Source organism: Danaus plexippus, chromosome 24 (genome assembly GCF_018135715.1).
Source record: "Danaus plexippus chromosome 24, MEX_DaPlex, whole genome shotgun sequence".
NCBI classification, from domain to species: domain Eukaryota; kingdom Metazoa; phylum Arthropoda; class Insecta; order Lepidoptera; family Nymphalidae; genus Danaus; species Danaus plexippus.
In genome coordinates, this window is record NC_083552.1 from 3911918 (window position 1) to 3934151 (window position 22234).

Sequence of the window (22234 nt, forward strand, 5' to 3'; positions counted from 1 at the left end):
GCTTGCAGTCGAGGAGCGGGGGAAGTCGAGTACGACCTCCAGTGTATACCGGGTCGCCGCTGAGGCGCGAAGTATAGTTGTGAGTGCAGTGTGTTTATCGTTCATCACAGACATACTCAAAAGGGAAATTTTTCTGATGACACAGGGGTGAGTGAACAAATAAACATATTATTTTACAATCCCCGAGGGATAGAATAGAAGAGGTGACACGTCACGGCGCCCGCGCCTTTAGGGAATGAGGCCGCTTTGAGAGAGCGCCGCTTTCCCGCAACTGTGCCTACCGTATTCCCAAACAAAAGGTGAATTTCTTTCTCAAAAACATATGGTGGAGCTAAATATTGTCATTTGATTTCCAAAAAACCCTCGTTATTCTTGTTTTATGTTATCTATAGAATGACCAAGCTATGATAAAACTATATGACCCTATGTCTTGAGGTTATGTACATTCACTTAGTGATGTTAGGAATTAATTATTTTTACATAGAGATGCTAGAAGCAGTATAACGGGCGCGTCCGCTAGATGGCAGCACTGGTGTTTGGACGGTCGTTGATCTTGCGGTTGCGACTCTTTCTCCATGGTTCAACAGCTGAATTGTTATTGTCCAATTAAAACAAAAATCCAATAAGTTAAAATCATTTCCAACCAATTATAATACCGGATAGTACATCGGCTCAAATCCGTTACTCGCCCAGAATGGATATCCTGTGACCAATGATACGTGAGCCGCGACATTCATAACAATGCCCTCACAGGAAGTCAGAAGCGGATAATGGTTATATTAATAGAATATTTTAAAAATTTTACGTATTGCTATCTAAATTAACATTAGATGTAATTATATCGTAATACTAAACAAAATGACAGCATATAATAAGTGGTAAATGTTATTATAAAGTTATTACCACAACAAGTGGTTCTTCAGTCTTTAAATTTGAGTCAAACTACTGGACATTATGAATAATATGCATTTATTCTTAGAATAGAAAGTACGTAAATTATATTGTTGTGTTAGCAAGTTATTGCACAAGAACCCTGTTTTCATTTTTTTAGTTAGAGTACAAATTATGTAAAGGTACAGATTTGATAAAAAAATGTTTAAATGACACAAATATTTGACTAAATAATAAACATTTAAATGTTTTAGCTTATACATTTCAATTATTAATTGAATTTATTCACAAACAGCCAATGGTAAACGTGTACTTTCCGTCGTCGGCATTATAATCATTGATTAGATTTCTTATCGATTAAAATAACGATTAATATTGGTACTTGAACAATGGAAATCTGGCCATGAATATTTAAAAGCAATTTCTCATACATTTTGAAATAATTTATAAAGTGTAACTATCAACATGTTTACTATACTATATACTAACATATGACACAAAATGCTGAAATAATGTCAAATAGACGGGAGAAAATGTAATCTTGGCAACACTTTCAATAAGGCATTTCAATAATAGTAGTAAACCATTGTGACGTATGTGGGTAAGATGAAAAAATTAAATTTAATAAAAATACCAATAATACTTGTATAATCTTTATAAGAATCTACCATTAGTGAGGATGCTGTTAGTTTGACGTCGAGTTCTGCTTGTATGTGTGTCTGTTTGCGACATCATAACTCTCAAACGCGTCTACAGATTTCGCTGCGGTTTCGGTCATTTGAAAGCCAGTTTATTTGCGGTGGTTCTTAGCTATCTTTGGACAATATCATCCAGCAGTTTTAGATTATCACCTCGTTTGAAATGCAAGCCAGTATAACGTCCATGACATGAATGGATAGGTTTTTATTATTTACCAATATTTTGTTATAAAATAAAACATTCGTAAACAAGCTATGACATACGTTCTATTTACTAACTTAAAGCAGAACACCTCAATCAATATTCAAAATACACTCGGACGGTGTACTTTCAGGCGACATTCCAGAAATCAAAACCTGCCCTTTTTAATACATTTAATATAAAATTTTATTTATTTCAAACCCATGCCTAATGACACTTGAAATAAACTACTAATAGGTAATCTATGTATGTTTGCTTATCATTAAACTGAAGGTCGCTACCTACATGTTCCAATGTTTAATGGTGAGTAATCCACCGCAAACAATTATTAAAATCACCCACTGTTCCATTCACAGACGAGCTATTAATTATGCAATGAAATTATTATAATATAAATCATTCGTCTGAAATACAATAAGCGAATATAAAATTTACGCTTAATTTAATTTCACAAACATGATGTATTCAATAATACCCGCTTTCTGCGTAGGGCATGTAAGAAATGTGTCAGTCAAAACAGTTTTCTGCATCATTTTCATGAAAACAAAAGAAATATTATCGTATCCTATTTATGTGGTATAATAATTTTACTTGTCTGTGTGTCTATCAGTCCTTAAAAAAAGATTACCTCCCGAGAGGCTATTGTATCCTTGTTAATAAAATAAGCATTTAAATATAAAATATAAGTAAAATTTTATAGATTCAGTCAAAAAAGATTGGAATTGATTGTAGGGAATGGCAGGCGTAATTTTTTTTATTGTATTAGCAATAGAAACGAAAGGGAATTTTATACCACCCGCCTCAAAACAAATCTGAAAGATTATTAGTAACAAAAAATCATGTTTCCTTAAATACATATTTTTCTAACAAAAAATAAAATGTCTCTTTTACGGTCTTTAGCCAACGTTGGCTTAATTAGCATATAACATAGGTGCGTACTACGTACGTACTTTAGGAATCTCGCTGCGTGCCAAAGTTAGCGAGGCCTTCATTATATGACACCATATGTTTCTGTCCGCAAATTCTTTATGTTTTTGATTCACAGACAGACATGATTGGCTGACTCACACGTCAGTATCAGATACAAGTGTGCGTAACTTGTTTGACAACATACCTGCCTTTAAGATACTTCGCAATTTATTAAACTAGCCTTTGAATGTGACTTCGCTTTGTCGATTAATGCGTCTCAAAATATACTTTAAATTGTAGGTATTAATGACATTTGATTTTAATCTATCTGTTTAGGCAAACAGTTAATAGATAGACAAACAGCAAATATATTACCGATTTTGTTACATATTATTTTTATATCTGATTCTTTCAACGAAAATTATAACTAGTAACATTTTCCCTCATAATTCATAAAATTCTGGCATCTATAACTTATTATTAAACAAGTTAGAAAGGGAAAATAATTTATGCAAGCGCGTATAATAAGAAAAAAGAAAACTCTAGTTCTTATAATTCCCCATATACGGATCAATGAAGCCACCTACACGCATAACCAGATACTCTTATTACGATTCAGTATGTAGATATCTGACAGTTTTAATTTGCGAAATATTATATATATATATGTATACACTAGACATATAAATAACTTATTATTTATATTTATATATACGAATGGTCGATATTCAAACATAACATACGAATTATTTCAAGTTCAACAGGAGAATAGAAATGTTATTATGGTTGACATTTCGTGAGATTATACATGTGTTTGTGATACTATTTAATATATACATATATATATATATGTGTGTGTGTGTGTGTCGGTGTGTGTGTGTAATACTTATTAGTCAGTTTATTGAATATCTAGCGCGTTTTATAATAAAATTATATCATACAATTAATCTCCATTTAAACTTTGACCGCGTTGAGTTCCACGTTCATCTGTTCGCGTAATATCTCTCATACGAAGTATTGAGTTCACATAATAATATGATATTTTACTGCAATGGAATTAACTTTTTTTGATGCAAAAATAAACATACGAAGAAATACATTTATGAGGTAAAAGGTATATATGTTTATTTACAGTCAAAATAATTGAAGAGTCTTTATATGCATTTGTTAAGCACTCGGATGATTACTACTAAATTAAATTGAAATTAATTAAGACAATCAGTGTTTGATGAAGAAGAAATATTACTGAATACATAATAGTGTTTAAGAACATACAATTTATTTCAAAAAAACTAAATTTTCATTCTTAATATTAGTTAATTTCATTCATTCGTAAATGCATTACTTCATTATGAAGTGACACAGCTGTTTTAGTACCAGTACTTGTATTGATAAATCTGACATTTGTGAATCCGCTGAATCTAATTATTAATATTTATTTTATAATTAATATGTTACAAAATAAATTCAAAGTTTTTTTTAAAACTACATTTAGAAAAATTAAATATATCGATGTATAGTTTTCGATATTTCAGAATAGTTTTGCGCAACGGACATATTAAACCAGTTTATAATTAATAATTATGAAAATTAGGCGTTTCCGGTAAATAAAACTATGACGTGATCGATAAACTATTTTATTGGATAATTTTAACATCCTGTATATATTATATTAGTTATTTTTTTTTTGTTATAAACCACATAATGCATAAAAATACAATTATAACAAGATTTTTTATATGAACGCAAATTTTAATGAACGCGATCTCAGCGTTCGATAAAAAAACTAACCTATACATATAATATATGGTCTTTGACCACTCTTTAATAGCGTTACTGTACACAATAACAATATAGTTTCGAATACACTTCAAAACCGGCTCGGGAAAGCGGAGAGTGAAAATTTTCACAATTGAGCCCCATTCTACATTTTCTAAAACAATAAATATTTGTAACTAATATGAAATTTCTGTTTTAAACGTAAAACGAGCTGTGTTTCTAATAATCCACCTGTCTTCTTAAATATAGTGCAACACAAATCCTCTGACATTCTCGCGTTGGCGAAATAACAAGGAGGTAGGGAAGAAATTGCTTCAAATATTAGATACAATAAAATCTTCAAACGAAATATAATATTGATGAAACGTGTCACAATCCCATGGAAACTTCAAGCCATAATGAATCTAACTTGTACTTAGACTCCAAATCAAATAGCCCAATATCCCGTGGCAAGTTATTGCTTAAATGGGATTTCGGTTGTAATTCTCAGGTAGATAAGATTTATCGTGTATCCGATAGCACCAACATTCCGCAAGCATGACGCCAACACGAGCTGACCAGTACTGAAATAAATTGTATACATTTTCCACTACATTCATACACTTTATCTGTCTCAACTATTAGCAGGTTTATCCCTTAAGTTAGCTATATTTACTGTTTAGTTTTTTTATTATAAACTTACATGTAACTTACCAAAATCTGCCTTGATTCCGCAAATGCCTTTTAAATACTGACATAATCGCCATAAAGGTAGCCAAAACATCCTGTCCGGATGCTAAAATGCATTTTACAATAAAATCATCTTGGAAATCTTGTAAAATATACGACTAATAACGAGTTTAATATCAACTGTCTATAAGGAAAAATATAAAAATTTATTACAAACCATTACTAAAACCGCATTCTCTAAACACTCAGCACAGGAACATATTTTGTTAAAATTTTGGTTATATTATCCAAGCGTGCAATGGTACGCAAGAGAAATGTCTTAGTTAATTAAAAAAATAAATAAAGATATCTTTTTTAAATTACTATAAACCCTTATAAGAACACAAAATAAAAGCTTTTAATGAATTCAGCAAAATGTGAACAAAACCTTATATATCAATCGTAGCCAAAAAAAAACTTCGATTTTAACTTAGACTCAAAGAATATTTAATAACCTGCAGCCAAGAACCCGTTCTTTAATCGAATCTACTTAAAATTTCCAGCATACAGTTGTTAAAGGTTTTAGATTTTATTGATAAATCTAAAGAGATATATATAATGATGAATAATTAAAAAATATAACAAAATAATTCCATTTCAACATCACTACAGTATTGTGATTTAAGTTAACAAACGCTCTGTTAATAGACGTTTGCTATCATTAACATAATCTGTATAATGAATCACGCACACTGTTATATAATTCTATAAACGCGTATGTGTGAAATATGCATGTGTGCGTGCTGCACGCATTCAAGTTAAAATGTCTTAACACTTACACTTCGCCAAAGATAATATAATCTTTTTAACAGCAAATATTCCTCTAAATAATATGACATTTCCATTCTAATATAAACTGCGGTTCATATAGATGGTTTTTTATTTTTATAAATAAATAACTTGTACGCAAATCGTTGCATTGTTTTTTTTTTAATCATATAAAAAACATGAATCACTGTTTCTAGAACTGAGTAATGAGCGGCAGTCGTAAAACTGCCTGTTTGATTTACAATATGAAATGATATGAAAACTGTAGAATATTTTGAAATTCATTATGTTTATTGTTAATATCTTTTTCTGTAAAATTATTGGAGTGTTGAATTTTAGTCAAAAATTAAAACCTTAAAAAGGTTTATAAAATTTTCACTTAAATCGAAACGTTGAACTAGTTTAAGCTCTTCGGGTTTCTGTGTTTGAGATTTAATTTTAATATAAGCACAAAATGAGGTTCAGTATGAATAAAGCGCGTTTTACAATAAAAACAGCTCATTAAACGCAAATCAACTTGCTTCGTTTTCCTTTAAAGAACACTACAAACCCACACCTACACATTCATACATCAATAAACATGACACACACCCACACATTTATAATAAAATGAACGGTTTTTTTTTAAACTTTACCCTGACATAGTCCACGAAGGTTCTAACCATGCAATTAAATGAAACCATAGACTATATACGTATTATATTATGATGATATATTTAAAAAAAAATACTAGTATCTATGGCTCGTATTTTCTACCTGAGTAAAGGTCGTATCAAATTCATGCCATTGATACACACAGCGGAATGTGGAACCTGTTCTCTGGGTTACGAAATCTCAAATGACATACATACCAATACCTACAGAATACCTACCAATTATGTACAACCTCATCCAAGTACAGGGTGTTCCTAAAAAAATATTATGTATGTACATTGCCTTTTTGTGTTTTAAATGGTTATTTTAAATATAAATCATATAACATAAAATGATTTTTAATAGATAATATTAATAATAAATATGTAGTTATTTAATACCAATTATTGATTTCCGATTAAATTTAACGAACTATTATAACCAAAGTACAATTAACGTGAAAACGTATTTAGCTTAACATCAAAAACGTGTTTTTGATGTGATCGTAATAATTTGATGTGAGCTGTTAACTTTTTTTTTCATCTTATCACTTTCGATCTCAATTAAAATTAACAATACCTTATAAAAGATACCATAGCCTACGTAGGAGGGAATCTGAAAAAAAAAGTATACATTTACTTACATATATTTGCATATATATACAAAATTCTTTACATAAAATTTTATATAACTCTTTATATATTATTTGATGTTCATCGAAAGTGGAATACAAACACTTTCTCGGACATATCTTTGAGTACAATATGCAGGAATGCGTCTAACTCATGTTTGAGAAAACCAAGGCGAGGGCTTAGAAATTACGTCCTGGTGTGTGATAGAGATGGATGTATAGTATTGTTTGTGTGTGAAAGTGACGGAGGGAGAGCTGTGGAACCCGCTGCGCGCATCCAAATGAAGTTAGAAGTAACCTACCAACTGTTGTTCTTAATTTAAAATTTGATTCTTTTATAGTCTAATTTTAGCGTTTATAGATAATAACTTATAAAAATTGTATTAATATCTTTGGTAGATTGTTTTTTTAATCAGAAATCTGTATAATTTTTATAGAATATTCGTATATAATGAATCTATTTATATAAATGAAATAGTGTTTCCGATTAAAACTATATAAAAGTCTTGAACAGCAACCTATAAAATAACATTAATTTAACTGGTTGAAACAAAATTTTCTAAGTTTTGCAGAAATCAAAAGTATTAATTTGTTGTAAACATTCATTATTTTACAAAGTTTTCTATAAGTTATTAGTACTTTTATTATACTGACTGTTTATTTTCATCAATATAATGACAATCTTAACATATTTTACACTTTATCTAAACACAGAAGAAATGAAAGTAAAAAACATACATTACATCGTTTAGATTAAATAAAAATTGTCTATGATAGGAATTATTTATACATTTACAAACTAAAACGCTTCACATTTTAACCGTTGTTAATGCCTTTATTCTCCAAAAATTCATATGCATGTTTACTTCAAGGCTTAATAACCTCAAGACAGATATAATAAATTGTCACAATGGCATATAGTCACGTTTAGTAAACAAACATGGCAGCGGTTTCACGACTCTACATAGTGGCTGCGATGTCGTGTTGACACCTTGATTAGTTCAACTGCTTCAACAATTGCTCAACAAAGGCTTCTAAGTATACGCTCATATATCATGCAATTGTATAGAAAGTTTCTTACCATTTTCTAAACATGTCAGTTTCTGACTGTTGAGTGGCTAAAATATCGTTAGAAAGAATATTTTGTATGTTATAATCATTAAATATTAGTAACGTTATAAAATTACGCATACTATTTTAAATTGCAAAATTTTAAAGTCCATTTTGCTTATATATAGCGTATATTAAGTTTAATTGTTATTCATTCCAGGTATACCAAAAAACAAAAGAACTATAGTCCTCTGACATAATGAGTGATCTGCAAATCGCCTAATAGATGGCGCTGCGAAACGCTGGCGGGGGGGCTCCCCGGGGTAGGGCTTCCGACGCCACTGCGACCCGAGCTCTTGACGAATTTGACACATTAGCTGGTCTGCGACGAAGTACTTATGCTCTAGAACACCTGGCTACGTTTACAGTGACAAGGGAAACTGGGATAGTATACCCCGCTGATGGCATGAGAAGATTGCTTCAACTCGAAAAGACCAATGGTAGTTAAAAGTTTAACAAAGAGTGAAAGTAGACAATATCAATAGTTATATTTGATTATTATTAAAAGGAATAACAATAAAAAAATATTTGACATTTGAATATCATGAATGCCATAATATACAATTTTATGTACATGTTATGCAAAGGTTTTTAAAATATATTACGTATACATAACATCAAATTTAAAATTTTATTGATATTTGTTAAATAACAGAGGTATACATTATTTAAGAAATTGTTTAACTTTTACATATAATCATCGTTGTATTTGCACGACATAAAAATAACTCAAACAGTATTTTTCCATGTTTATAAAACACATACATTTGATTAACTCAAAACACTATTAAACTATAAAACTATTCCAGGAATATGGAGTCAAAAGATGCAACTGTCTTTAGAAGGTCAATGGGTGCTAGTTATGGATTACGAAACGGGGGTAAATCAAAGCAAACTATACGAAAATTATTAATGACACATTATTTGCCCATTAATTTTCAATAATATGATTTTTTTTTTATATTTTATAATTCCAGTCCATCATGGAACGGTTTCCAGCGTCGTGGGTGCATTCACCAACAGCATTCACATCCCCAGAACCAGCTGAACTGTACAATAATGTGTTAGCATTTGTTGTTGAAGCCCCAGAGTCGGGAGGCTCTCCAGCAGGTGCTAGGCGTGAGCTCCACATCTTCCAATGCCACGATGTTGGTGCACAAGCTCTTGTTGAAGAACTAAATGCACTTAAGTAAGGAAGCAAACAATATTCCTCCCATTAATGTGTGATAAAAATTGAGATGTGACTATAGGTAAAAAAAAAAACGAATTGATACTTTTCCCGTAAACCCATTACTTTAATTTAATCAAAAATTTAAACGTGATAGTGAACGTTTTATTGAAACGCACGAGATAATTCTTGCAAAAATTATTCCGGAAGAAATAAACAAATAAAGAAAAAAAAAACCAAATAAATAAATAAACAAAGAAAATTTTTAAATCTTTATTAACTTATCTAGTAATTGCAAATAATAAAAAGTATTTATACTAATACCATGGACTATATTAAAAACATATTATTTATTACGTTTATTATCGCTGCAAAGATGGTATTAAAGTTATACAAAATGTTACTTATCTTATCGTTTACGCTTAGATCTTTTAAGATGAATATACTTTTAAACAATGCTATACTATTCAGTGATCGGGTTACAGTGGTCGTGGTGACTCTATGGAATGATTCCATTGATTCCATTGATTTACAAAAATATTCCATTTCCTTTACCAGTCTCCGCTTATAAATGGTGGGCTTTATTAGGAGTTTAAAAGTGCCTTAAATTTGACAATATTTGAAACGGTTATAATTTAATTTATGTTAAACGTATAGGGGCGAAGGCGGCGGAGGCTCTGAAGGAGGAAGAGACTTCGTGATTGAAAGAGAAAGAGAGAGGGAAAGAGAAAATGATTTAGACAGACCAAGACGTCAGGTAAATATAATTTATGCACTACTAAAATGTCTATCAATTAGCTCATTCGCTCCAAACAATTTGACGGACAAATACATTAAAATTTTGTACACGTATATATAAATTTGATCAATTTTTCATCCTATGTTACGAACATATATGTACAAGTCTTAAAATTGAAACTGTTCTGGAACAGAGCTATCAGTCGCCTACGTGTTTGTTTATCAATTTTTTTGATAAGCATTCACAATCGATTGTTTTGATAGTGAGTTGATTAAATTCCGATCTGTAGTTAGCATTATATGAAGCATTTAATTTTATTATACATAATATATTATATTTGTTAGATTTTCTTCTGTCGTAGATACGAAAATATATATTTTCTTACTTGAATAAAATAAAAAAATTCATCGTGCGTATAGAAAAGCATTTTGGTAAAATACTGATATACTGATAGGCCTATACAAATGCTCAAATACAAAAAAAATGTTTCAAACATTATTTTCATGTTATTAAAAAAATACAAAATATAAAATAAATTTTAAGAATTGTTTTAACCATAGTTAATATTTCATAAATTTATGAAACTATATAATTATAAATAATTAGTACAACTAAAAATAATTTTCTGAACAGATGGATAAAGGTATATCAATTATTTTATTGTAATATATTATAGTTATACAAAAATTGTAATATTTCTCATATCATACCGAATAAAACAATAAATGAATAATAAATACTTCCGCGTAAGGTAATAATAAACATATTTATACAATTTTAATCAAACATTTATAAAAAAAAAGTCCCCGCCTGTCAAAAAATATGTTCAATAAAATGTTAGAAGCAGCTATGATTACGTCACCAGTTGTCCGTTATCAGAGATAACAAGGATAGTATTTCTGAATTTTGACACTCGCGTGGCGGACGGCACCATGTTGCCTCAGTACCAGACGCTTACACGACAGCAATGGGAGGCCGTGCTTATTGTAAGGGAATAGAGTCACATAGGGTTAAAGTAAATACATAAAAAAGATACAGTAATAAATACAATCTCTCTTCCAGCAAATGTCCGCACAGCTCGGCCGCGGAGATCGACCAGATCGTGATCGTGGAGGGTCAGCTGGTGAGCGCGATGATGCTTCATCTACAGGCTCTGAGAGACTATATGAGCAAGACATCGCGATCCTCAATAGATGCTTCGACGACATAGAGAAGTTTATCGCCAGGCTGCAACATGCAGCGGCAGCATCAAGAGAACTTGAGAGAAGGCGGAGATCGAGGGGAGGAAAAAGGAGTGCTGGGACTGGAGAAGGAATGCTGGCTCTAAGAACACGCCCTCCACCTGAAAGAGATTTTGTTGATGTGCTCCAAAAGTTTAAACTGTCTTTCAACCTTCTGGCCCGTTTGCGAGCTCACATACATGACCCTAATGCTCCAGAATTAGTGCACTTTCTCTTCACACCATTAGCTCTGATAGTAGATGCAGCACAGGATGTCGCAGATGGTCGTCTGCCAGCACGTGTGGTACAGCCACTGCTTACTCGAGATGCACTTAATCTGCTCGCCAACTGCGTAACCAGCAAAGAAACTGAGCTATGGCACTCGCTGGGTGATGCTTGGCTTATACCAAGGTAACAATATTATTACTTTTAGTTACTAATAAAGAGACGGTTCCATACAAACCACATTATACTTTGAAAATAGTGTTAGTACACCTAAAAAAACGTTTTTTACCAAGACAAGAGCGTATTCACATACATTCCGACACCTATTTATCAATCAAAGCGTTAATGACAATATCCGTTTCAGATTACATATAACATTCTAATAATCTAAATTATCGCTACTCCACATTTCTTTTTAATATGTAAATTTATCATTTAATTTATTACGATTTTTTCCATATTTCCTTGTAATCAATTTAAATATTGATAAACATCATCAATATAAGAAATCCTAATTGATTTAGTTATTTAACTGTTATACCTTAATTATTAATGCAATATTCATATTGGTTGCAACAAATATGGAATTTGTTCGCTAGATATTGCTGTTTTATTAATTGTTATAAAATTGTCTCTTATTTTCAGAGAGCAATGGAAAACGACAATCCCTCCCTACCAGCCGGTGTTTATGGACGGCTGGTCTCCAGATTATCAGGTGGACGACCAACCTTTGCGACGGTAAGCTTCTACTCAAATCATTCCTTGATATTTCATTTCCATATAAGGCGTTGTAATGCTTTACACTTCATTTCGAACACATCATGTATGTTGGGAAACGAAGTCATAACCCCATTAAAGTATGTCATTTCAAACATGTTCTTCAATAGCAAAATCCACTATCAGCTTGTTCCATTTCATATGTTCGTTATGTTATCCATATGCTAAAGAGCATCTCCAAGAAGAAGTGAAGCTGGTAGAGGTGGAACGGGTGCATTAGGAGAAGAAGCAATCAGGGAAGGAGCAGACAGGGCCGACGGCTACGGGTATGAGAGGGAAGAACCTGACCTATATGGTGAACAATACACACCTTACTCTAGGTAAAGTATATCACATCATATCATATCACATCGTATCATTTGCAAAATAATTAAGAATTTCGTTTATAAATTGCCTTGTCTGTTATGCTTCGATATTGTCAAATTTTCTTAAAATAACCATCTTAATATATTTTGATTTCTGACTTAAATTGTTTTCAGAAATCCGCGTACTCTGACCCGAGAAGATTCTGGCTCAGCGGCTTCCTCTCCAGAACGCGAACCACCTTATAGAGCAGACCGAGATGAAGGTAAGAGTCATAATTCTTTACCATTTTACAACCTGATATAAATAAAACAATTATATTACTGTGTGACTGAATGACTGACTGATAGACAACACACAGCCGAAACTACTGGTCGTAGAGCGCTGAAGTTTCACATTTATGTTTGTTGGGGGAATAGGCTACCACTTAGAGAAGATTTTTGGAAATTATCCCCCTACGGAGGAGAAAAAAGGGTGAATTGAATATTTTATTTATAACTGCGAACTGCGCTTGCTTGTTTTAAGTTACCACAGAATTTTACTCGCATAGGAAAATGTTTATGTCGTATTCGAAAAAAAATACACTACGCTGAAGTATTAAATACTAAAAAAATTATTATCTGCGATAAAATCTCCATGGGACACAAAAGTGGAATTAAGTCTTTAAATAGATCATAACAAGATAATTGTAGTAGAAAAAATTTAATGTATGGCCTAACCGTGCTGCTTCTGCACTCTCGCGCTTGCTGCCCAACCTGGGGGGGCCCGAATGCTCATGCCGGAGACTCTACATGGGGGTCTTACGGTCGATGGCTCTATACGCTGCGCCCGTGTGGGCAGAGGCCCTGACGGCCCGCAACGTCGCTGCGCTGCGAAGGCCGCAGCGCGTGATGGCTATTAGGGTCATAAGAGGGTACCGTACAACCTCCTTTGAGGCAGCGAGCCTCCTAGCCGGATCCCCCCCCTGGGACCTCGAAGCAAAGCTCCTCACGTCGCTCTATTGGTGGCGCGTAGAGGCGGTCGAGCGAGGCGAACGCCTGATGCCTCGACAGATTGAAGCACGGAGGGCGGAGCTCCGCCAGGTCCTAGTGGCAGAGTGGCAGACGCGCTTAGCGCAACCCACGGCCGGTCACGCCTCTATAGCGGCGGTAAGGCCTGTTCTCGAGAGGTGGCTTAATAGGAGCCACGGCGCCCTCAGCTTCCGGCTGACGCAGGTACTCACCGGACACGGGTGTTTCGGGAAGTACCTTTGTCGTATAGGCCGGGAGCAGACGTCCCAGTGCCACCATTGTGGTGACGGCCGCAATGATACGGCGCTGCATACGTTGGCGGAGTGCCCAGCTTGGGCCGAGCAGCGCCGTGACTTGGTCGCGGCTACAGGTGATGCGGGAAATCTCTCGCTTCCGACTGTAGTGTCTGCTATGGTAGGGAGCGAGTCAGGGTGGTGTGCCGTCGCCACCTTTTGCGAGGCTGTGATGCTCGCAAAGGAGGCGGCGGAAAGAGAGAGAGAGGCTGCCTTCTCTCTCCCCTCCCGCAGCAGACGCATTGGGCGCCGAAGGGTGGCCGAATTCCGGCCACCGTAGAGCGCGGCCTGTGGACGACAGATTCGGGGCATCGTGTCGTCCGAACAGTTGCAGGCTTCGAGGCGGCGGCGTGTGTCCCGCGCGCGCCTCATAGTTGAGTCCTGTGGCCGGGTGACGGCCGCAGAGCGGCTGACGGGGCCCACCTGACCATCTGGTGGGTCAATACTTGTCGGGGGGGTGGCGACGAATGCTTTGGCGATACCCGCCCCTTTGACATACGGGTACATGAGGAACACGGGTTGGTTTTTAGTCAGTAAGAGTCTGACAGTCCCCTTCGCCCTTCCCCGAGGGCGACGGGGCTCCATGAGGATTTTCCAACCCGAAACCAAAAAAAAAAAAAAAAAAAAATGGCCTAACCGTGCTGTTTGCTGGGGATTTTAGACAAACTTTACTGGCGATAGGTTGACGAAAAATATGAGAGCATATTTAGGGGGTGATTCTACCTACGGCTGGCATTTTTTTCAACCAGTCTACTAAAATAGGAAATGGTGAACCACCTACTAGAGATGTTGTACTTCACATCCCTAAAGATATGTGAATATTCATGAATAATGTCGAAGAGCTAAAACAACACATATCTAGGTATTTCCACCATAAAATACAAGTCTATGGAATGGATTTGCGAACAAGCTGTTACGACTCCGAAGAATGACAAGCCGTGTCTATTAATGGTATATTATTCAAGCCATTCGAATGAGAAAAAAAATGTAAATTATTAGACACACCATGCCATGTAGGTGACCTGAAAGAATTCTGAAATTCCCTAAAACCAGCTGGTCTTCCATACCATAGACTTACAGTGAGAAAAACTTGCTTGCACTAAAAGAAGGTACATATACCGGTAATGTTACAACGTAACATACAACCTTCGCATTTTTGTAAAGGCACTAGGTTGCAAGTCAAAGCCTTACACAAAAATTTAGTTGACGCCGTTATTTTGAAAGGATGTGCTCTAGGAGAAACGGTGTGCGCCCCGCGTATTGCTCTAATACCAATTTATCTTCCTAAGTTTAAGCACCTTCAATTTCTTCTGAAAGGTTGCTTTGCGATGACCATAAATAAATCATAAGGGGAAACTCTAATTTGAGAGAACATTGTTTCTCTCACAGATAACTGTATGATGCTTGCTCACATGTCATGTCTACCTCTAACCTCTTTGTACCGGCAAATTCTGAAGAAACTAAAAATATTGTTTACAAGGAAATCCCTTAAGACCTTTTCCATCTATCTATCAGCCAATACACTGGATGTGTATTGACTGTACATATGCCACCCCTAAGACATCTACACGATAGCCAGTCCTGTGCTAATCGGTGCCAGTTGGTTAGGTTAGAGATTACCCGACCTTTCCGACCGTCGCGTCGTGTCCTCTTCGTCCTTTATAAATTCTTATTATTGATTAGTTTCTTCATCATTTAGACTTTGATTTTGTCATTTTTACCTGTAGTTAATGTGTATGTTTTACTTATATTATAAAGAGGCATAATTTGTTTTTTTTTTTAATATTTGTTTACGGATGTAACCGATAGACCATTGAAAAGGCGATAACCAAGTGAAAAACCCAAATTCTGCCGGCAGTCATTATAAGCTCGTATATATATTCACATTACTATGGAATTATTTATCTGCAGATGAGCTAGGTGAAGCTTGGGCTCGTGGGGTTGCAGCCCGTGGCGGTCGTGTCGTTCGCGTCACATACCCACGCACCGCTAATAATGACAAAGAGCTGACGGTTGTTCGTGGGGAATACCTTGAGGTATTGTGCATATAAGAAATAACACATACATATAAGAATAGCTGTGTAAGATAATAATTCCTGGACAATACCGCTTATGCTATATAAAACTGTTAGTCGCTTTTTTACTTAAATTGCAATTAAGAAAGCATATCTTAAAATAATAACTTAAAAATAATTCCATTCCATACTCTCTGTTCCGAGTTTCGTCCCTTTAGTGTCAATATCGGTTTAAAATCTTTAAACTTACCCACCTTTCAAATTTTCCAGATAACTTCATCTACTGAATCTGTTCACATTCTTTGTATCAACTTTTCTCCATCTAATCTTCATATGGTATCAACAATAGGTGCTAGATGACTCTCGCAAGTGGTGGAAGGCGCGCAATCGTCGTGGTCAAACTGCCCATGTGCCGCACACTATTGTAGCACCCGCCATCTCACCGCCTGGTTCTCCAGCACCTGATGCTCTGCTTTATCCCAATCCTATCTACACGCACTATCAAGTAAGTAACACGTCTATCCAATCTTGATTTACATAATTGAATGGACTTCAAATACATTACATTTAATCTAGAAATCCGAAACCAAGGAGCAGCCTATTATTCCAAGAGCAAAATCCTTTTTTTTTATTTAGGTATCATTAATTCGTACAAACCTTGGCAAAATTTTGGTTAAACAAATTCAATTTGATAGCGAGGAAAATTTTTACAAAGTCATAAGCTTTATTTATAGAACAAAGATGTCACTGTATATTTCTAAATAATGCTTGATTTCTTTATCAGGAAGGCGGCGGCAGAGGTTCCGGCGGCAGCAGTCCAACGGGTCAACCTGGTAGGGCGGGCGCGGGGAGTGGGGCGGCGGGCGCGGACTGGGTCCGACGCGAACGCCTCGGGAAGAAGGGCGAGTTCCGATACTTCTAAACAGCTTCACATGAACACAGAATATGGAATTATAATTCCATGGTCTGTCAACATGTTAAGCTGTTCTTGGACCTTACCAAAGCGCTAAACGCACGTGCTGAAATGCTTAGTCATATTTAACGATATAAGATATTTATTTCCCTTCTGTAAATCAGTATCGGAACGCGCCCTGCGTATGTGTGTGCGTGCGGGTTGTGACTTGTGCTCTATATGTGTGCGCTGTTACAAACAGTGACTACCCTGCATTATTTATACATTGTTTCAAATGGTAATTCTTTATCGCTACCATATTGAAGCTTCATTTATACCGTTTCTTTTCCCTTTTTGTGGCTTCTTATTCACCTTATGGATAATTCCAAAAGATATATCTCCATGTCGATCCAGTAATGTCCAAGTCTGATATTATCGATGTAAGTTATGTGTATTGAGATGAGAGAACAATGATTAATATATTTAAATAATCGTTTTAATATTGAACAGAGTTTATTTACGTCCATTGTACTATTGGTGGAAATTTTTTGGAATATTTTGTGAATCATCATAACGAGTGAGCTGACAATGTATTTTATACAAAATTAACAGTAATGCAACTACATAATTAAACAGATAATATTAAATGTAGAAAAAAACTACACAATGGCGCCACTCGCTTAAAAAGCTATGTTTATCATTTTATTACTTTAAATAAATTTTTTACAAAACTTATTCTATGTTCTATTTTCATTGGCCCCTCTTTTCTGATGACCAGTTTTTGACGCTTAGTAATTTAAATGTTGATACCGTCTTAATTAATTTTATAATTGATGGACATACTTAAAGAGGAAAAAAAACATCTTGTCATATTTTCCTATACTCAACATGTTTGTGCTTTTGCTTCTTCGTGAGTGTGTCGCTGTGTTTTTGACGGGGTAAGTGTGCTTATGGGTTTTCTTATTTAATAAACTAATGTATTCTGATTTGTATATAAACATAATTTATACTAATCAATTATTTAGAAAATTTAAAGTGAATCAATTAGATCGCCTTTATCTATGAGATGAATCTGAAATTCTAAAAAAGAATGTTTTAATTAATAAATAAGATATTGCTCTATCAGTATCAAAAATACAAACACAAATTATAGAGCCCGAGCCACGAAAGCCTGAAAAGTCTGTACCCCCTCCCCCTCCTCCTCCACCTCCGCCACCAGAGCCTCCCGCACCAGCTCCAGTCTTACCAGCCAAAACCGATACAATGAAATGTAAGTATGGTTTACGTTATGGCCTAAAAACTACGCTGAGAAAATTCCATCTCATAATACTGGCAATATTTATGATATTTATAATCGGTGCCCTATTTTTTCTATTTATAAACTATACCTTTGTCAAAAATGTCCCCAAGAGTTAGTGATGTATCAAAAATGTTTGAAGGCAATTATTATTATTCTCAAATCTTTTGTATAAAATAATTAAACAATACAAAATAATTTAGACTCATCTTTTTAATTACTTATTCGTTTCACTATTCACAAAATTGTTTTTGAGCAATAATTTTTAGCCACAAAATCAGCTATAAGCACCAGCAGCGGTCTGCACGAGGAGTTGAAGATGGTTCTTCCTCAGATCACACAACGACGTCTTGATATAAAGAAAACACCAGACATATTTATCCACCAGGTATTGGTTGTGTATATGGTATTCAATTTGCTCTTTGTAAAAAGATTTGCTCTATTCATATTAAGTTAAAGAATTAAAAAATAACTTACGGTCTTTCAAAATAAATAATAACAGACATACAGGTAATATATATAAGACACGATAATTAAAATTCTACAATAGTCAATTTTCCAATGCACAGAAATCCAATCCTGAAGAGGTAGTCCAATGGCTTGAAGCTAAAGGCTTTAGTAGCACAGCCCAGAAGCAGCTGCGTGTATCAGGTCATCAATTATTCGCTCTGTCAAGAAGCCAACTGGAACGAGTGGTAGGAGCTGATGAAGGGAAGAGGTTGTACAGCCAGATACTGGTGCAAAGAAATGTATCTGGGGTAAGCACTAATGACTTTATTCAGACGTAATGTGATCTAAGATCTTCGCGAGTATTCGTTGAGAGAAAACTAATAGTTTTCGGATTTACTACCCGTAGTATCCGAAAAATATTAGTTTTATTTGATAAACATATTCTAACTGAAATTTATAACATTGATTTACATTTCTCCTTATCATTGTTTACCCTTCAAAGTCTCGGGTTTTTCGATAAACTTTGTTTTGAAAAATGCGTATCCTTTTGGCAATTTTTTTGTTGTGCTCAAATCACTAAGTTCTAAATTTGGGTTCTTTATGATTAATGCATTAATTTACTTTAATTCCTTGCAAAAAAATAATTATATTAATCTGGTGATACACCACCAATGAGAAGAATGACGATCAAATAATACCTTAACCTTACTCCTACAAGCAAGCATTTTGAGTTTCATTTCCAACTCAAAGAGGCATTATCGATTAATGGAAACCATATTATTCTGTTGGTTGAACCAGTACAAGACGACGTCCGCCTCAGAGCTCGCCAGCATCCTGCGGAAAGTTCGCGAGAAAGTAGAAGTATCCTGATCGACAAAGAGCAAAAAGAGCCGACGGACAATTTAATTAATTATTTGAGAAGTTCCTCGTATTGCTAAAATTATATATTATACATATTAAGATTAGTTCATATTTCATTATCTTTATTTCGCAACAGAGGATATTATTATGTGAATTAAAATATAAATTTAAGCAGAGCTATTCAAATTAAATTTTATTCGTAGCACATAAGTTGTAGCTAACAACCAAATCGATTCATGACATATTTTTTTTATCTTTAAAAAAACGATCGTTTTTTATTATCTTTAAGACAATTAAATAAAAAATTCAATATTATTTCTCTTAGAAAACAAGATAATATATTTATGAAATTTACTCTACAATCGTTTTATTTGTTATAACTCTACTTTCTATTCAAAAAGCCTTTTTATGTATAAAAACTTTTTACATAAAAAAAAAAGATATATTATTTATAAATATTTTTATTACAACTCTTCTTAAAAATACAAAACATTAATATGTAATATTGAATAAAGCTGAAAAATTCATAATTTAAATTAAATATCATCAATATAGTTATTATAAAATAAAATATTCATAATGTATAAACCTAATAAATGTTTGTCCGTAATAACACATTTTCTTTAGAACTATTTATACATTTGCCTATAATAATTTTCGAGACATCTTAATATACGTTTCATAACTGGAAAGTCTTTCGTTTCATAATATCTATATCTACCCGACCCTGAAAAATTCCCTAAAAAAATATATATTATCATCTAATTTAACATCACAATCAGATATATTCTGCCATCTCATGTAAGTCTTAGCTTGTTTATACGCCATGTATAGCATGTAAGTCTAAGCTTTTTTAAACACCATGTATACAGATCAACCTTTCGCTCTGCCACTGTCTCCAACTTATAAGCTTCGACCTTAAGACGGCAAGATAGCTCTTCATTACTATACTAATGTATATGGCACTATAGTTTACTTAAAATATAATCACTCTACTTACATTATCTAAATGCATTACATAGACACTCGTCCCGCGAGCGCTACACTCAAACAGCCACACAAATATAATATAATTTTGTTTGAAAATACATTTCACGATATTTTCGTACAATTTAACTAAAATAATTTATAAAATTTTATCAATATCATAGTTTAATATCTAGGGGATAGCTTCGTTGTTTTGTAGACTACACGGTTAGGGTGAACGAGCGGCGACCCTGGCCGCGATAGCTGCCGTCAAAGCACTGCCTTTGCCACTACCATCTTCAGCTCCAAGAAGAGTGAACTGAAATTACGTTAGTATAGTATATAGTATAGTATATATTCATATATATATATACATGTATTAGGAAGAAATAAAGCTAAGATTTCGTATATGCTACGTGTTTTTCATTATTGGTTATAAAATAATCCCGACGTTTCGGTTACTTTGCATCAACCGTGATAAAGAGCAGACGTAATGAGAGTTTTATGTGAATGAATATATACAAAAATCTTAGATAAATATAGGTATAGATATAAAGCAAAATCGAGTGTGTCTTGGCGTAGAAGTAAACAGGTACACCCTGTATATATAATATATCTCACCTTGTGATGGGGGGCGAGCAACTCAATGTAGCGCTCCATCAGTCCACGGATACGAGGGTGTCGTTTGAAAACTGAACCATCAACAGCCACGCCCACATGCGGGCGATTCATACGAAGCAACAACGTCGCTATACCTGATGTAAAATTTAAAACATTATTAATATTAAAAGAAAATTAACTAACGACAACAGACCAAAAAGATTATTCTTATATGCTGTTCTCAAACACATTGTTCAGATTTCTTTTTAAAATAAGCTTAGAATTTATTTATTACAAAGGTAAAATATAGGTTGTTTATGTACTCACAAACAGACACGAGCTGCGCAGCACGATTTGATATGACTCGTGCTGCGTGTTGGGCGACTAACGCATCAGCTCGCGAGATTCGCACACCGCAGGCCGCGGTCAATGTCTTAGCTGTGTTAGACCACGAACCTGTCACGTTCTCTCTAAAGAGATATTCATTTGTATGAGAAATTATATTATTTTCAATGTAATTATCTGCTATGGTGTAGGCTTCGCAATTTGTATTAGTCTATTGTCTTTAATGTGACGCTGTCAAAGCTCCTTACAGCAATTATACGTTACAACCCCACATTGAGTAGACTTTTACTGGGATAGTATGTTTTACATAAGACTATATTTTAACTTACGATGAAGTCAATTGGTAGTGTAAGCACAATGAAATCGATCATAGAGTCGAAAGGGGAGAAAGGTTTATTTATTTATTTATTTATGTACCCAAAGTAAAAATAGTTACAAAATTAGTTACAAAAGAAAAGTGATGCACAAAGGATAACTTATCTCTTAAAAGAGATCTCTACCAGAAACCCTATATATTAAGGTTCTGGCTTAAGCAAATATTTAGGTTTGCAATTATCTCAGTTTTCAAAGTAAACTCATTTATACCTGATGTTAGTTATGTGTCTTAAAGAGTACGCTACTGCTTCCGAAAATCCAACGATCATACAATATGGTTTTGACATTTTTTTTGTCTAATACCAAAACTTATTAGACACAAAAAATGTAGTAAGTTCAAGTAAATATTCTTATTTTTGGTTAAGAGAA

General features: G+C 34.1%; 2 protein-coding genes across 3 annotated transcripts in view; one reads left to right on the forward strand and one right to left on the reverse strand.

Annotated features, from left to right (window-relative positions):
• LOC116775861 (epidermal growth factor receptor kinase substrate 8-like) lies at window positions 1-20652 on the forward strand. Of its 2 annotated transcripts, XM_032668860.2 has the most exons (16): window positions 1-147; window positions 8490-8769; window positions 9139-9209; window positions 9307-9518; window positions 10155-10254; window positions 11299-11867; window positions 12327-12419; window positions 12629-12778; window positions 12938-13026; window positions 15976-16100; window positions 16429-16584; window positions 16864-16912; window positions 18125-18241; window positions 18538-18656; window positions 18838-19026; window positions 19517-20652. In XM_032668860.2, exons 2-16 carry the CDS (start codon window positions 8556-8558, stop codon window positions 19586-19588), a joined length of 2325 nt encoding a protein of 774 aa, XP_032524751.1. In that variant the 5' UTR covers window positions 1-147; window positions 8490-8555; the 3' UTR covers window positions 19589-20652. The 2 variants fall into 2 exon arrangements, with proteins under 2 accessions (XP_032524751.1, XP_032524752.1); XM_032668861.2 differs by lacking the exon at window positions 12629-12778.
• Window positions 20025-22234, reverse strand: part of LOC116775917 (hexokinase-2-like) — a 19187-nt gene continuing 16977 nt past the window's right edge. Inside the window, exons 9-11 of the mRNA XM_032668967.2 lie at window positions 21473-21615; window positions 21167-21300; window positions 20025-20864 (exon numbers count right to left, since the gene is read on the reverse strand). Coding sequence (XP_032524858.2) covers window positions 20775-20864; window positions 21167-21300; window positions 21473-21615 — 367 coding nt within the window. The 3' untranslated portion in view covers window positions 20025-20774. The remainder of the gene's footprint in view (window positions 20865-21166; window positions 21301-21472; window positions 21616-22234) is intronic.

Coding starts and splice junctions, on each gene's coding strand:
- LOC116775861 (XM_032668860.2), top strand. CDS start 8,556: ATGGCGCTGCGAAACGCTGGCGGGGGGGCTCCCCGGGGTAGGGCTTCC. Junction 12,420..12,628: donor GACGACCAACCTTTGCGACG/GTAAGCTTCTAC, acceptor CATATGCTAAAG/AGCATCTCCAAGAAGAAGTG. Junction 18,242..18,537: donor CAAAACCGATACAATGAAAT/GTAAGTATGGTT, acceptor AATAATTTTTAG/CCACAAAATCAGCTATAAGC.